General features: G+C 35.5%; 1 protein-coding gene across 2 annotated transcripts in view; it reads left to right on the top strand.

Annotated features, from left to right (window-relative positions):
- SOS1 (SOS Ras/Rac guanine nucleotide exchange factor 1) overlaps positions 1–15,771 on the top strand; it is a 152,671-nt gene that overhangs the window by 134,720 nt on the left and 2,180 nt on the right. The window contains exons 18-22 of one of the 2 annotated variants that reach the window (XM_057557788.1): positions 5,605–5,777; positions 5,986–6,102; positions 7,355–7,619; positions 13,295–13,339; positions 15,069–15,187. In XM_057557788.1, the coding sequence (XP_057413771.1) occupies positions 5,605–5,777; positions 5,986–6,102; positions 7,355–7,619; positions 13,295–13,339; positions 15,069–15,187 (719 nt within the window). The remainder of the gene's footprint in view (positions 1–5,604; positions 5,778–5,985; positions 6,103–7,354; positions 7,620–13,294; positions 13,340–15,068; positions 15,188–15,771) is intronic. The other variant, XM_057557789.1, reaches the window with a different exon arrangement.

A 15,771-nucleotide genomic window follows, 5' to 3' on the forward strand; every position in this document is an offset into this window, starting at 1 on the left:
GAGGGGGAGTGATTCCCCAAAATACAGTTGGAATGATCTATCAGTTAATTTGGAAAGAACATTTATGATAATTAGCTTTTTCCTATGTATTTTTGATCATGAATGGTATTCATTTTTTAATAGTCAATTTCCCTTAATTCCAAGAATTATTAATTTCCTGGGATTTTCTAGATATTTAATCATGTCTACCGATAACAATAGTGTCTCTTCTTTTGATTTTATTTCTGTGTTAGGCCTTACAGCATTAGTCACAACTTCCCAAACAAAGGTTAAACAGTAATAAAAACAAGAAGTTCTGTTTTCATCTCTGTTTCAGCAGGGATGGGTATAATTTTGCTATTTGCTTGATTCGATGCTGTTTATTATGTTAAGACAATTTCTTTTCATAGTTATCTTCGGTGTTTTTGTTGGCAGTATACATTTACCTTTATAGTTTGCTGTCTTAGTGAGAGCAAAATGATTTTTCTTATTTAGAAAATTAAAATTATAGGTTTGCTAATACTGAACCTTTCTGTTAACCAACATTAAGCCTTTTTTATTCATGGTGGATTAATCTTTTAAATATACAAATGAATTCTATTCATTATCATTTTATTCAGGATTTTTGCATCCATCTTTATAAATGAGATTGGTTTGTGGTTTTTCTTCTTGTTCTATATTTATCAGCTTTTATTATGGTTATATTTACTTTGTAACATGAGTTAAGCAGCTTTCCATCTTATTCTATTCCAGAATATCATGAAATGATCTAGCCTTTAAACTTTGAAATATTCCAACAGAAAAATCATCTGGGCCTAGACTCTTTTGTAGTATGTAATTCTATAATAACATTTTCATTTCTTCCTTAATTTTTTTTCTATTTCAGTTTTGTTTGCCACACAGTTGTCTCATTTCAGTATTTTAAAAGTACTAGCATTGTCTATAAAAATGCTACTTTTAAAATTGCTCTTATTTGCAATATGTTTTTCTGTTTCTATTTTTACTTGTTTGTTTTACTGCATTTTTCTTCCAAACAATAAAAGTTGAAACAGTTATTCTCTCTGATTTTATAGTTTTTATGTCATGTATTACTTTTTATCATTGTTAATTTATTCCGTTTTCTGAGGATTTTTCCCCCTAAATTCTTGATAAAACTGTTGAGTTCATTTATTTTCTCTTTCTGATAAAACATTGAAGTCTATGCATTTACTTTTAAGTGTGGTAACTATGGTGCCAGTTCATAGAAGGGAGCCTGGGAAGGACCCCAGTCTGATGTTCATTTCATTCAACCTGTCAACAAATATTTCTTGAGTACCACTAAATATCAGGGGCTATGTCAGGTGCTGAGAAAAAAGCAAAATATCATAGTCACTCAATACACTCACTGAACTTATAGTCATGCTACTCATGATATCCTATGGCCCCTGTTACACAGAGATGAAATGAAACCACAGGGCCTGTTCACTGGACTCATGTTTGGCCCCTGCTACTCCATTATATCACCTGATTGGTGGGCATTTATTCATACAAACTGAACTGTATTCTCTTTCAGATCTTTATGAACTAACGTAATTGATTTTCGTTAACATGTTGTTAAGTGAAAAAAGGAAATTTCAGACCTGTATTTAGAGTAGTATTCCATTGTGTTTTAAAGTGAGCCATATGATTTAGTGAGTGATTGCAAACGTGTAGGTGGTTTGATAGGTACAGACAGCCTGCCTGCCAGCCTTCCTACCCATTTCTCCTTATCTTCCTGATTATTAAGTCCCTGGTCAGTTCTGCTGCTCTAGGAGATTTTTGCTATTTCCAAGCTAAAGGTTAGCCAGGTAGCCTTTCATGGTTCTGACCCAATAGGTAGATATTATTGCTGCTGCTTAGTTCCATTTCATCTGTATGGTCAATTACAGAAACTTCTTCTAGATTCTTATCCTTAATTCTGGATACTGGATTTTTTCCCCCTCTAGAGGAGGCTCATGGGTAGTATCTGACACTTTTACTTTCTCTATCATCTTAGCAGAACTCTTACTCAGATTTTTTGCTGGCACTGCACTATTTACAGAATAATAAAAGTCAGGCAATTTCTCCTTCCAAGGCTATGCCAGGCTACTGGTCTATTTCCCAATTTTTCTCCATACACTACAAGGTTCTACTCATAGGTAGAATGAATATGTATAGGCAAACTAACATTTCCTCTCAGGTAAAAGGATGTAGATTTCTACCTCAGTCGAGTCTCACCTCTCTGCACAAAACTCCAAGCCTGTAACATCAGCTTTGCTCTTTCCTTTCACACTGCTCTAATCTTGTGTCCTCCTTCTGTTTCTTGTCAGTTTGTTTCATCTCCACTCTTGCTTTCCCGCCATTTTAGAATTGACTGTATGTCTCTTGTATCCTGGTCTAGGCTGCAAATGCTTTCTTTTCTATTCTGAAATAATGTGCTGCTTTTATTCATTCAGAAATATCTGTTGAATGCCTAGATGTGCCAGGCCCAGGGCTAGGTGTTGAGAATAGAGAGACAAGGAAAACATAGTCTTATACTCAATAAGCTCCCTTGAAAGAGCAGAAAAATAAATTACAGTGCTGTGTAGTAAATATAACACTGTACTGCAGAAACTTGTAAATCAGAGTGTGGACAGAGTGCTCTGTGAGCCCTGAGCAGCCACTTCTTCCTGAAAAGCTTGGGAAGGGTGTCAGCAAAGAGGTGAAACCTCACCCCTCTTCATCATTTGTCATAATGCTCTGCTTTCCCTCTCCCTAGAACAGCTGTCCCTAGAGCAGAGTATGTAAAATGATCTTTTTAAAAAAAATTAAGCTTTAACAGTTTATAATATTCACGTCTATGTACATATTTGCACTACATTTTTTATTATACATATACACAGAGAGAGAGAGAGAGAGTGCATGCTTAAACATTTTTTTACTGATGTAGTTGATGATCAACAAAGTTTGAACACCACCTCTTTAATTATTTGTTCTCCTTTTAACTAGCCGTTAATTTGTCATAAAATAATTCCAAATTTTATCCTGAACTCTCCCAAAATGCTACTTGTAAGCATTTTCACAGCTTCTTTCAAGTATACTTTTAACACCTACAATATCCCACAATTTATTATCCCCATGTTCCCTGGGTCAGTCATTACACCACCACCCAGTCAGTCCCTCAAGCACAAAGGTGAGAGTCTTCCTTCCCACTGTGCCTACCCTCTGCCCAAACCACTTAATCAGTTCTTGTGGCATTTACCTCTTAGATATTCATGCATTGCACTCTATCCCTGTGGGCCCTAAGGTAGCCCTCATCATCTCACCAAGATGACTTTTCCTCTGTTAACTGAGCTTCCTGCTTCTAGTCTTAACTCCTTCTAACCCATCTAGCTTCACAGTACAACCAGAGTAATCATTCTAGAATGTAAAGATGCTAATCGTCTCCTAATTACCTACTGGATAAAAGCTAAGCTCTTTTCAAACGGCTCTTTGTGACCCTGTACGGGTGCTACTACCCACAAACTCTTCACAGTTGGGCCATCAATTTGTGGCCAATATGGAAAGTTAATTTTGGCTCCCATTAAATATGTGTACTGTCACGGACGTTTGTCAGACTGAACATTGAGCTAAGGGGATCGTGCAACTTAGTGTAGAGGAGAATATAACCAACTTCAAGTAAAAGAGCCAGTGACAGGCAGATGTGGAAAATAAAAGAGCCTCTGCTTACTAGAACACATGGTCAATTTGTATGATGAATATATAATCAAGAGTAGCCTAGGTGCTGAGAAATAGCCAAGTAACTAACACTGAATAACTGGATGCTTTCTAGACCCAAACAGGCATTGATGTCTATCATGTTTCATTATTGCTAACTGTTCACTATTGATTTTGAGTTATTTAATCTTGCCAAGAACGTAGTCACATATTCTCGTATTTAAAAGTTTGCCTCGGGAATTCCCTGGCGGTCCAGTGGTTGGGACTCTGCGCTCTCACCGCTGAGGGCCTGGGTTCGATCCCTGGTCGGGGAACTGAAATCCCACAAGCAGTGCGGTGCAGCCAAAAAAAAAAAAAAGTTTGCCTCTACCACAAAACCATTTAGAACCACTAATCTATGATTAGAACTAAAGTGCCTGTTGCTTTGTTCATCCCTCTTCTCATCCAGTGGCTAACCTGCAGTGATGGGGAAGGGATTAGAACTACTGATTCCTTGCAGCCTATCCTCATTTCCTGCCACTCTTCCTCCACCCCACAGACCAAACCCCTAAAGTCTAGCCATTTCTGAGTATGCCTCCAAGCTTCACAAAAACCAGTGCCTTCAAACACGTGGCTGCTCTGCTTAGAATGCCCCTCTATCTTATTCTGCTTATTAGACTTCTATTCATTTTTTGAGACTTACTTTAAGCATATTTTAATCTGTGATGCTTCTGCTACTCCCAACAGCTCAAGGCAGAGTTAGGCACATCTTGTTTGTGCTCTCATAGCATCTTATGCATTAGTACTAATTAATATAGCACTTACCAAATGGTACTGTAGTAGCCCACATTCAAAACTCTGAACTCCTTGAAGTCAGGAACTGTGTGTCTTGTTCATCTTTGTACCTGCAGTACCTAATGCAGTGCTTGGCGTACAGCAGAGACTCAGCAAATGTGTACTGAGCGAATGAACTCAGATATTCACACTTTTTTTTTCCCCCAAAGCATCATAGTCAGTACTTTAGAGGAAAAGGCAGAAATAGGACAGGGCAAGAACAGCAACAGCAGCATCAACAGTCCCAACCATCTCTAATTAAGCATCTACTTTTGTCAGGCCCTATTCTAAGCCTGTACATAAATTTACTCATTTATTTCTCACAGCAACCCTGCTGTCCTCATTTTAGAGATGAGCAAACCAAGGCTAAGCAACTTGCACAAGATCACAAGAGTAGAAAGCAGCAGCGCTGGCTCCAGAACCTTTATGCTAGAACCGAAAGGAACTAAAATGCCTGCTATTTTGTTCATTCTCCTCCTCATCCAGTGCACAAACTGCAGTGATGGGGAAACAGGAGCTCCCTTACCAGGTTGACATAATTCTAGAAGTACTGAAGACCAGAATATACATAAATCATATGCAGTCCTGTGTTTGATAGGCTTGCACATCCGCCCACATTTTCATGAGTCAGCCTATCCAAACAGTACCACCTCTGAATTACAAAGCCTAACAACCTCTTGGGGGCCTCAAGAGCTGAGTAAGCAGAAAATATGATCCCCTAAATTTGACGATTTCCTGTTTTGCCAAAAATATGTGTTAATAGTGATGGGTTATTCTTAAAGTTCCTTTAACAAAACCATGACTTACGTTAAATAACATATGGGTGTGGGGGGTGGAAAATTGGTTATTGCTCCTGAAAATCTATTAATTTTGTTAAACTTGGTCTCCCTTTTTCCTGGGTATTTATAGAACTTAAGTCACAGAAGAATTTGATACTTATAAAAATCTTTCTCTTGATATTTACTTAGTTTGTTGTTTTTCATAGAATGGAAATTTGTGCCTTAATTCTTTCGTTATGATGGTTGAGATGGTACAGTGTAATATACCTATAATTACTGAGAAAGAAAAAAACTAGCCTTTTCCATTTTTATCCTTGAAATAATTTATTATCTCTTCTAGGAATTTATCTAACTAATATCTTGAAAACAGAAGAAGGCAACCCTGAGGTCCTAAAAAGGCATGGAAAAGAGCTTATAAACTTTAGCAAAAGGAGGAAAGTAGCAGAAATAACAGGCGAGATCCAGCAGTACCAAAATCAGCCTTATTGTTTACGAGTAGAATCAGATATCAAAGTAAGTTGAATTATTTGAGGACACATATTTCTGATTAAGTTTATAACCACCTGATAAGAGGCAGGTTTATTTCGGAGAAAAAGGAAAATAAAACTTAAATCATTCCAATTTTCTTACGTTAAATGTTTTCTTAAATTATTTTCATGAACTTTAAACTGAATTTAAATTATTTAATATTAATAATTGTTTTTCTTTGCATCTATTTTAGAGGTTCTTTGAAAACTTGAATCCAATGGGAAATAGTATGGAAAAAGAATTTACAGATTATCTTTTCAACAAATCCCTAGAAATAGAACCACGAAACCCTAAGCCTCTCCCAAGATTTGTAAGCATTCATACATTTATATTTCTTTTACATTTATATATTTTTTACAGTTGTCATCTATATCTGGTGGTTTATAGTTTTCTATAAAGGCATTTAGAGATGACGTGCACACATAATGGATAAAAACAGTGAATAGGTGCTTAATAAATATGCACAGGATTATTCCACTTAGTTCCAGGTAAATGGGCACTAATATTAATGTGAATAAATCCTAATATGATAGATGAAGAAGTTGGGCAAATATGGCCAACTTAACAAAAAATGTTATTCAGTATTTATATTAAGGGCAGGAAATTTGATAATTTATACTAATTCACTTATAATAAATATATGTACTTATGACTTTTTAAAAAAAATAATGACTTATGAGAACTTTTAACCATGAATCATTAGCCATAAAAATAACAGGCTTGGCTAAAGATACTTTTCTGGGGGTGAAATAAAGTTTCCATTCTTTCTTATTACTAGTAAGTGCCTGGCCAAATTTATGTACAGTATCATCATCTCACTGTTCTGAATATAATCTCTCTTATTCATAAGAAAGTCAAGAATCAAGAAGTAAACATAAATGGCTTCTAAGTAACGAAGATAAATCTCATAATGTCTGTGTACCAAAGCTTATGAAACTACCTCACAAGAAAATTTCTCAAGGCCTAAAACAGTTTTTTAAAAGATGGATTAAAAACAGCAAATTGGAAATAGCTATATAGTCCGCTCCAGTGAGACACACTGATATCATTGAGAAATGATCACTCTGTAAGAAAAAAAATGCCATAAAACTAACATAAACAGATGAAAACTCAGTTTAATGCATTTGTAAATAGCTCAAATGATCCTGATGGCATCACTGTATTACAGCATAGTAGGCTATCATAGTTCATAACAATGATCCTGGCTTTTCTACCAAGGTTGAATTAGTTCAGCATAGTCTAAAAAGCCAGAGAAATATACACCATATCTTAGAAAGATTTCCATCAAAAATATTAAAATAACAAATACTCTGGTATTTATAGGACTAAGACTCAGTTATTTAAAGAAATTAATTCCCTAATAATTTAGACAGCCAAGGCTTTGTGGAAATGGGGTGTCAACTCTTCAACCTGGACACTTTGATTTGAATCATTACGTAACGTCTTTATTAGTGCTTTGTGGTTTTCCTAGATACTAATCGAATTTTACCAAGCACTTATAGAAGAACCTTCTTTTCCATTATGGTGTTGTAAGTGTTGTGTTTCTTTTGATATGTCTACAGCCAAAAAAATATAGCTATCCCCTAAAATCTCCTGGTGTTCGTCCATCAAACCCAAGACCAGGTACTATGAGACATCCCACACCTCTGCAGCAAGAGCCAAGGAAAATTAGTTATAGTAGGATCCCTGAAAGTGAAACGGAAAGTACAGCATCTGCACCAAATTCTCCAAGAACACCGTTAACACCTCCTCCTGCTTCTGGTGCTTCTAGTACCACAGATGTTTGCAGCGTATTTGACTCTGATCATTCAAGCCCTTTTCACTCAAGTAGGTGCTCAAGTTTTAAGTGCTTTAAGTAATTGTTAGTATTATGCGTGCTAGAGGTAAAAAGGAATCTGTATATATATATTTTTTGTAAATTTGTAGATAAATCAAATACCATTTCAAAAGCTGTTATTATAGAAATATAAAATAAAGTCTAAACTCCAGCAGCTTATCTGTTAGAACAGCCTTCTTTAAATGTATTATACTTTACAGATAGGCCTGGTGATGAAATTGGTAATTGAAGTCTCATTTGAGCATTTGTTTGCAATGGGTGAATTTAAAATGCATCTCTAACTTCCAGAGGAAACAAAGATAACTCCTAAAATCTGCATGGAATGTCAATCTGATACTTTAAATGCTGCCTCCAAAATTATATTTGAATACTGCTCAGTACCTGGTTTCTTTCCAACCAAACTCTGTAGTTTCTAATTTTGCAATGTATCGAATTCAAACTCCTACTTAACCCTTTTTCAGTCTACACCATCCAGCAGGTGGTATCTAGCGCCTGCTAATACACTCCTATGCTTTCAAGCCCAGCCACACAAATCTCACAGACTGCATACTGTTGCTTATCCCTTTCCTAGTTCTAAGTCAGTGCTGTCCAATAGAAATATAATGTGAACCACATGTGTAACTTTAAATGATCTTTAGCCACATTTTAAAAAAGCAAAAAAAATTAGGTGAAATTAGTTTTAGTAATATATTTTATTTAACCCAGCATATGCAGAATGTTGTCATTTCAATATGAAATCAGTATAAAAATTTACTGAGACATTTTACAATCTCTTTTTTGGTTCTAAATCTTCAAAATGCAGTATGCGTTTTACACTTACAGCACATCTCAATTTGGACTAGCCACATTCAAATGCTTAACAACCACATGTGGCTAATGGGTGCCAAACTGTACAGCCCAGCCCTAGCCCTTTGAAGAGGCTACCTTTTATATCTAGAGCACCATGCTTCCATTAATTTTTTAATCAATTTCATGTGGAGCTTTAAAGCTCTACTAAGAACCCACAACCTTTTTTCATTTGTTCATTATCAAATCAGAGTTTGAATCCAGTCGGCTTTAACCCTCTCACAACCATTTCCACGTGCTCTTCCCATTGGCTGTCCTAGCTCAGTGTACAGTTCAAGTTCTGCCCTAATATTTGATGTTATAGAATCCAATAGTGAGAGGCAGCATGACATTATTATTCGGGAGGAGGTTGAGAAGCACTGACGTAGGAGTTAGGAATCCTAGTTTGTCATCCCAGTCTGCTAGTGAGCTTTCTGATTTTCCATAAAGTACTTTTTCTGTGCCTTCTGGGGATTAAACTAGATTTTTAAGATTTCTTCCAACTCAGAGAATCTAACTTAAAAAAAATTATTCTTTGGAGGTATATTATTTTGAGATTTGGTCCAGAATTCTGTTTATTTATTCCCGTGTTGTATATATATTTGTAGTTACCCAGCAGTTTGTCTTATCTTTTTACCACCTAAAGTGTATTTGTTTTAAGAATTACCACACCTTGGCCTTGTTTGGCTACTGAGGATTATGAAGTCATGTTATGCACGTAGTAGGCTATCAGATATTTTTTATAAGTTCAAATAAACACCAGGTTAAAAAAATTCCCATTTATTTTCCCCAACTTGTCAGCCTCCTAAATTAAGTAATAAAATAAAACCAGCACTTTTCACAGTATACCTGACTTAAAATCCTTGTTTATTGTGACCCATTTAACTTTTTGAAGGGTGTTTTTCCAAGAGCAGTTGGCTGTGATCTATATTATAAAGATTCCCATGAGTGAATTATTGAAATCACATGAAGGTCATCAATTGCGAATTCTATTTCTCTTAGTTTAAGTAGCTAAAAATGGAAGATGTAGAGAAACCGGAGATAAGCCTACTACATTCCCTACTAGTGCTAAATCTTTAAATTATTAGTCAAACAGGGAAAAGGGAATCATTTTGGAATGCAGTGCTCTGGATCAGTGCTTTGTCATATGTGACAGTGGAAGAATATTAACTAAAAATAGCTAGACAAGTGGAGAAACCTTAGGCTTTGTAATCTTAGCCCTGAAGATTTTTTCAATTTCTCTTCCTTTGTGAAAAAGAAAACCCCTATTACTACTCCCTTTGTTCTTAGTAAAAATTGAAAATAACTGATTTTGAAATTAAGTAAGCCAGTATAATATAAAACCATCTGTATGCTCAGTTAGTCCCTACTTAAGGTTCATTAGTGGTCTATGTATTTTAAAGGTCCTCATCTGCTTTTGCCCCCCACTCTGCTTAACAGATCTGCTAGTGTTATGGGGCGGGGGGGGTGGGGGGTCACCGGCACGTCCAACCTGGTACTCACTGTGTTGCCACTAGCGTGAATACCTACTTCCTTGCTTCCCTCAGGGCCTGGCAGGAAAGAGCTGCTGTACCTACATTCTTAAGTCATCTGAACATATTCCACTCCATACAAAGAGGCAAAAAGTTCCATTGCTTACGTTTTTCAAAAGGCAGAGTTTGACTAGAATTTTTGATCAGTTATAGTAGTTCTTTTTTTGCTTCTTATAGTTTTTTTTCCAAAAATAACTTACTTTAAAAACAAAGATTAGGGCTTCCCTGGTGGCGCAGTGGTTGAGAATCTGCCTGCCAATGCAGGGGACACGGGTTCGAGCCCTGGTCTGGGAAGATCCCACATGCCGCGGAGCAACTAGGCCCGTGAGCCACAATTACTGAGCCTGCGCGTCTGGAGCCTGTGCTCCGCAACAAGAGAGGCCGCGATAATGAGAGGCCCGCGCACCGCGATGAAGAGTGGCCCCGCTTGCCACAACTAGAGAAAGCCCTCGCACAGAAACGAAGACCCAACACAGCCATAAATAAATAAATAAATAAATAAATAAAACCTTTAAAAAAAAAAAAAAAACAAAGATTAATTTTTTCAGCCAGTATCTGTTGCATATCTCATTTCTTGCTAAGCAGTGACACACCTTTTCTGTTAGGGCTTGCAATCTTACTGAGATGTTAAAAAAATAATCATAGTACAAAGAAAATCATAGTTAAATGCTTAACCATTGTTAAGTGCTTGATTCTGTTTGTACTATGATTTTTTTCATCTCTCAGTAAGATTGCAGGCTTCACCAGAGAAGATGTATAAGTGCTAATTTATTAGCAAAATGCTAAATGAGTGGCAAAGACATTAATGCTGTAGAAGTTTACACAAAGATGACCACCGAGTGGGCACGAATGGTCATGGAAAGCTTTGTGGTGAATACAGAGAGGGAAGGAAACTGGCCACCTACCTACTGCTGCTACATACATCCTCACATTCAGAACCCTGCTCCACACCTTACCCTGGCCAGGTCCACCTCTGAGGTGATGATGACAGTGGCCGGGAAAAGGGGAGAGACCACCCAGCTTTGCACCTGTGGCTATAGCATGGAGGGAGGAGGATGAAGTGCTCTTGGTACCTTCCTGTTTGAAGGTTGCCTGGTCATAAATGGAAGCCACAGGTCTGGCCTGGTCTGTGTGCTGCAGATGAGCTTTAGCCCCATCCCTTAGTAGGGAAAGCTTTAGCAAGAAAAAATGTATTCCAAGCATTTGAAGCTGGAATGCAAAGCTTTTCTTCAGAGAAGATTATTATAAGTGATTAGTTTCTGATTTCATACACTTGCATTTAACAGGCTATTGTGAGTTTAAGAAGTTATTTATGATTTATATAATTTTTTTCTATAGGAAAATGCTTATTCCTATTCCAAGAATGACTCAATTATAAATTGGAGATTATTTTCAACAGTGGTTTCAACCCTGGTTGGACATTACAATCCCCTGGGGAGCTTTAAAAAATACCTATATGTCCAGCCCACGCTTGAGTTAGACTGGCATTGGCACGTGGGCATCAGTATTTTTTAAAAGCTCCCTAGCAGGGTCTAATGTGCAGCCCCAATGGAGAACCACTGATCTGTTGTTTGGGTTTTGTATTTAACAAATTGATACTACTTTTTGATTAATTGGGTTTCACTCCTAAGTCATTATCAATAAATTTGTTCAGTACCTAGCTGACAAGAATTCCTAGTATATATTTCTTGATATATGTATAATGTTTAATTCTGAGAGTTTTTAAATAGCATTTTCCAGGCAGTAAGACCAAGCAATTAGTTTGAAGTGACAAATCAGAAAAGTGCCCCAAGTTTACACAGGAATCTAAGCCTGTGCTATATATAAATATGATCAAAGCCAAGTCTACATCTGCGTGCACAAGTGTGTATGCATAGGTGTAATCATTCTTTCTAAAAGCCTGCAGTTGGTAACTGTCATGAGCTTTGTCTTTTGATTTTATTCCTGTATTGTACTAAGTATACGACCACGTTCTTGAGGCTTATCTCCAGAAGGCATATTTATTTCCTTTCCAAGAAAAGTGGAAAATACATAAGTAGTAAACACTAGAGCAGATACTCCCTTTAACCCCTATTATGTTAGTGAAGAGAATCTAATTTTTAGTAAACAGAATCTTTGACACAGTAGCAGCATTATTTAATATCAAAGTGTAAAAATGAATTTTAATCTTTTGAGAACTAACTTATTAGAATTAGCTGGATTGCTACCCTTAGTAACCATAGCCTCCAAATAAATATCAGTACATATGGAAAGGAGGTAATAGGATAGATTATTTGAAATTGGAGCTGTCTGGGAAATAAGAACACTGTATCTGTATAAGCGATCAAATTAATAATTCCGCCCACTGAACCTGGGACATAAAATTATCCTCATTCTGAGCAAAGAAGCTAGAAAAACAACAGCCCTAATTATGTGAGTGATTGCCTATTGTGCAAAAATGAGAGAAACCTGAATTTTTAAAAATCAGCTCAGTCTAGTGCTATAAGTATTGCTTTAGTCTCTTGGATATTATCTGTTCAGTATGTTGGTAATATGAGGCAGTGTAACCTAAACACCTATATTGATTTAGAAGCAGTATAGATCTTCTAGCCTTTGTCTCAGTTTTTCTACTTTAATGCTCTTGGGGCTAGTGTTGTTGAAATTAGACATTCAAAAATTATCAGAGTTTCCTATATAAAATGTGTCTAAGCACCAAAACTGTTTAATGATTTTTTTTAAGTGTTTAAAAATATAGAAGGAAAAAAGCTATATCACTTTCAAGCTTGTTTGTAATATCCAAAGCTGTAGTTATTTTGTGATGAACATACGCCCCAAGAACATTTCCAAAAGTATATAATAATTATAGTAGTAAGAAATTTCCTTTTATGTTTCAATTTTTATAACATAAATTTATTATTTCCTACTTATTTTCACAAGTTTGGTTTTTCAAAATAATCCTTAGTAAATGACATATTTCTGTAGGTCCAACTGAATTCTTTGCTCACATTGGGTTTATACATTTTTTGAAAGTCTTCCTCCAATATACAGGATATTGTATATAGTTTTCTCATGAATGCTTTTCATTTAATTATTATGACATCAAGTAGTGAATCTAAAAGGAATCTTGAAAATTCCCAATGATATTAATGCAGTTTAATTCTTTATCTTTCTCAAAAGTAAGTAGTAATGAGCTTTTGCTAAACTGTTCTACCATTCTTTAAAACTAGAATGACAAAAATAACATTTCTATCATAAATAAATTTTTACAGATGAGTTTGAATATATCAATGAAAGAAAAAATATATACTTTTTCTTGTTTCCTTTCACAGGCAGCGATACCGTCTTTATCCAAGTTACACTGCCCCATGGCCCAAGTTAGTATATTTGGTTTAAGACTCATAATTTTCGCTTTGGCTTTATAGATTAAACCAAATGTAACCTTTCCTGCTAAAACTCTTCTTGGGTCTGGCAGTATTGGTACTTGCTTTGCAGCATCTTAGAAGTGAGGCCTTCACTTGTGCTATCTTTTGATCATAAATGATTTGCTTAAACTTACATATTTTTCATGCTTTTTGTAAAATCTTTTTTCTCTTTTGAAAGAACATTATTATATGGGTGGCTTCCACATTTAACCATTTCTCATTTCCAACTCTGGAGTTCTAAACATATTTTAATGCTCAACTTTTAAAAAAAAGCAAGAGCATGCATGCGCATATGAGAATGTTGGCAGCTACATGCAGTGTCTAAGTCACAAAATATACTTAGCCTGGGAACAGCACAGATTGTAGGCAAATGACTATTATTTGACTTTAGAACAGCTATCTTATCATTGTACCTATCTGTATTATATAATCTAAATATTCATCACTGATAAGCAAAATAAAGTTCCAATGTAGGTATTTGCTTTTAATTTTAAAGTAAACTAACAATTCACCAAACTGTTCTATAAATTTTAAACTAATAGATTGTTTTTTGTTGTTCTTCATACAAATGATTTCAGAACGTGTACAATGGAAAATATTCTTATAAGCTAAATTAACTTACATAGTCTCTTAAGAAAAAAGGTAGGTGATCAAAATGTTGTTCATTTAAATAATATCAATACACAAAGTACTCTTTTTAAGTTCTATATTGTTATAACATTTAATTGGCAAAATAAAAACTGTCAATGTTTAAAGGAGAAAAAGAACCTGCCAAATATAATTTTGAACGACCATTTAAGTGTTTTTTCATATCTTTTTCATTGTGCTGATAAACTAGTTAACAACTTACATAAATGTTTTTCAAAGTGTAATTATTTATATGCCTATATTAAGTCCTTGTCATTATAAATGTCTGTAAGATATGTTACAGTTAGAGGCTTTACTTATTACCTTTTTGGTGCCAGTTTATCAACTTATTCCTAAATCAGGTTCACCAGATTTTGGCGTAATTTCTGTTTTTATTATCAGCACTGCCTCAGTCATCTTAAATACCTCCATCACAATGAAAATTTTTGGATTAGAGTATGATGAACCTGACTTTGCTTTCCTGCCAAGGAGAACAATATCTAAGCACACTGAGGAGAGACCCCTCCCCCAGACACTAGATTCTCTCCCTGGCACCCTTTGAGGGGATTGCTGGGAGAGACACTGGAGAGAGTGGTTAAGATCAGAAACTATCCCCAAGGACTATCCAGTGAAGGCAAGAAAATTCTGTACTAATAAAGTCAGAGGAAAAAATGAGCCCATCAACAAAGCTTAACAAAAATTACCATTCCAAAGGTTTTTAATAGTTTGCTGTCTCTCCCAGAAATCTGAGACTCAGATCCAAATAAAAAATTCCAGTAATAGATTAACAGTGGGAATGTTATTTTGTTCAAGAAACATAATAACAGAATATCTTAGGCAGCTTTTTTTCTGAAAATTCTGCTAAGAAATTTCTGCATGCTTTTATAGCAGTTTGCTTTAATAAAGGAAATACTATTGGTTGTTGAGTTATTGAACTGCTTTTGATACTTCTGTACATTTCTTTTAATAAATATAAGCAGTTTCCAAGTCTTTTCAGGATTGATAGATGAAATAAAATTCCTGTGAACTTTTCAAAAAATTTAACATCCTACAGGATCTGCTTCAGTATCATCTATAAGTTTAACCAAGAGCACTGATGAAGTGCCTGTCCCCCCTCCTGTTCCTCCACGAAGACGACCAGAATCTGCCCCAGCGGAATCTTCGCCATCTAAGGTAAAGTAGAAAATCTTGTTATCTGGAAACTGGAATCATTACAGTTACATTATAATCAATTGCTTGTGTCTGGTTTAGTTCTAACTGAATTAGGTTAATACTCAGAGTATTTGGGCTTAATAGAGTTTAAACAAGGATTAAGTATGGATTTACGATGCAGTAATGTTTATTTCCTTTCTTCTGAAAGCAGTTTTTTGGTAGGTTTTCAAAACCCTTGTAAATCTAAACTATGGGTACTGTCAAGAAAAAAGTTTAACCTATAATGTAAGAGTAATGCAGTCTCAAGCAGTTCTTTAAAAGATACAAGAGAGAGAAGGAAAGAGGTCTGAAGCTTTATATGAAAGCACATTTTAAATGAAATGGTATCTTAGTGCTAAATATTACCTATCTGAGCGGGATTTTCATGAAAATTCTGGGTCAGAAGAGACCTTAAAGGCTAATAGCTATTTTTTCTACCTCTTTGAATTTCTTTTTTTGCCTGTTATTAACGTGATTCAGTGTTCTCAAAGTGTCCAGAGAGCAGAGCACCTGGGCAAGTCAAGACACTCTTTGCAGAATAGCATGAAATGTTAATATAGTAAGTT

This window comes from Balaenoptera acutorostrata, chromosome 12, assembly GCF_949987535.1.
Source record: "Balaenoptera acutorostrata chromosome 12, mBalAcu1.1, whole genome shotgun sequence".
NCBI lineage: Eukaryota > Metazoa > Chordata > Mammalia > Artiodactyla > Balaenopteridae > Balaenoptera > Balaenoptera acutorostrata.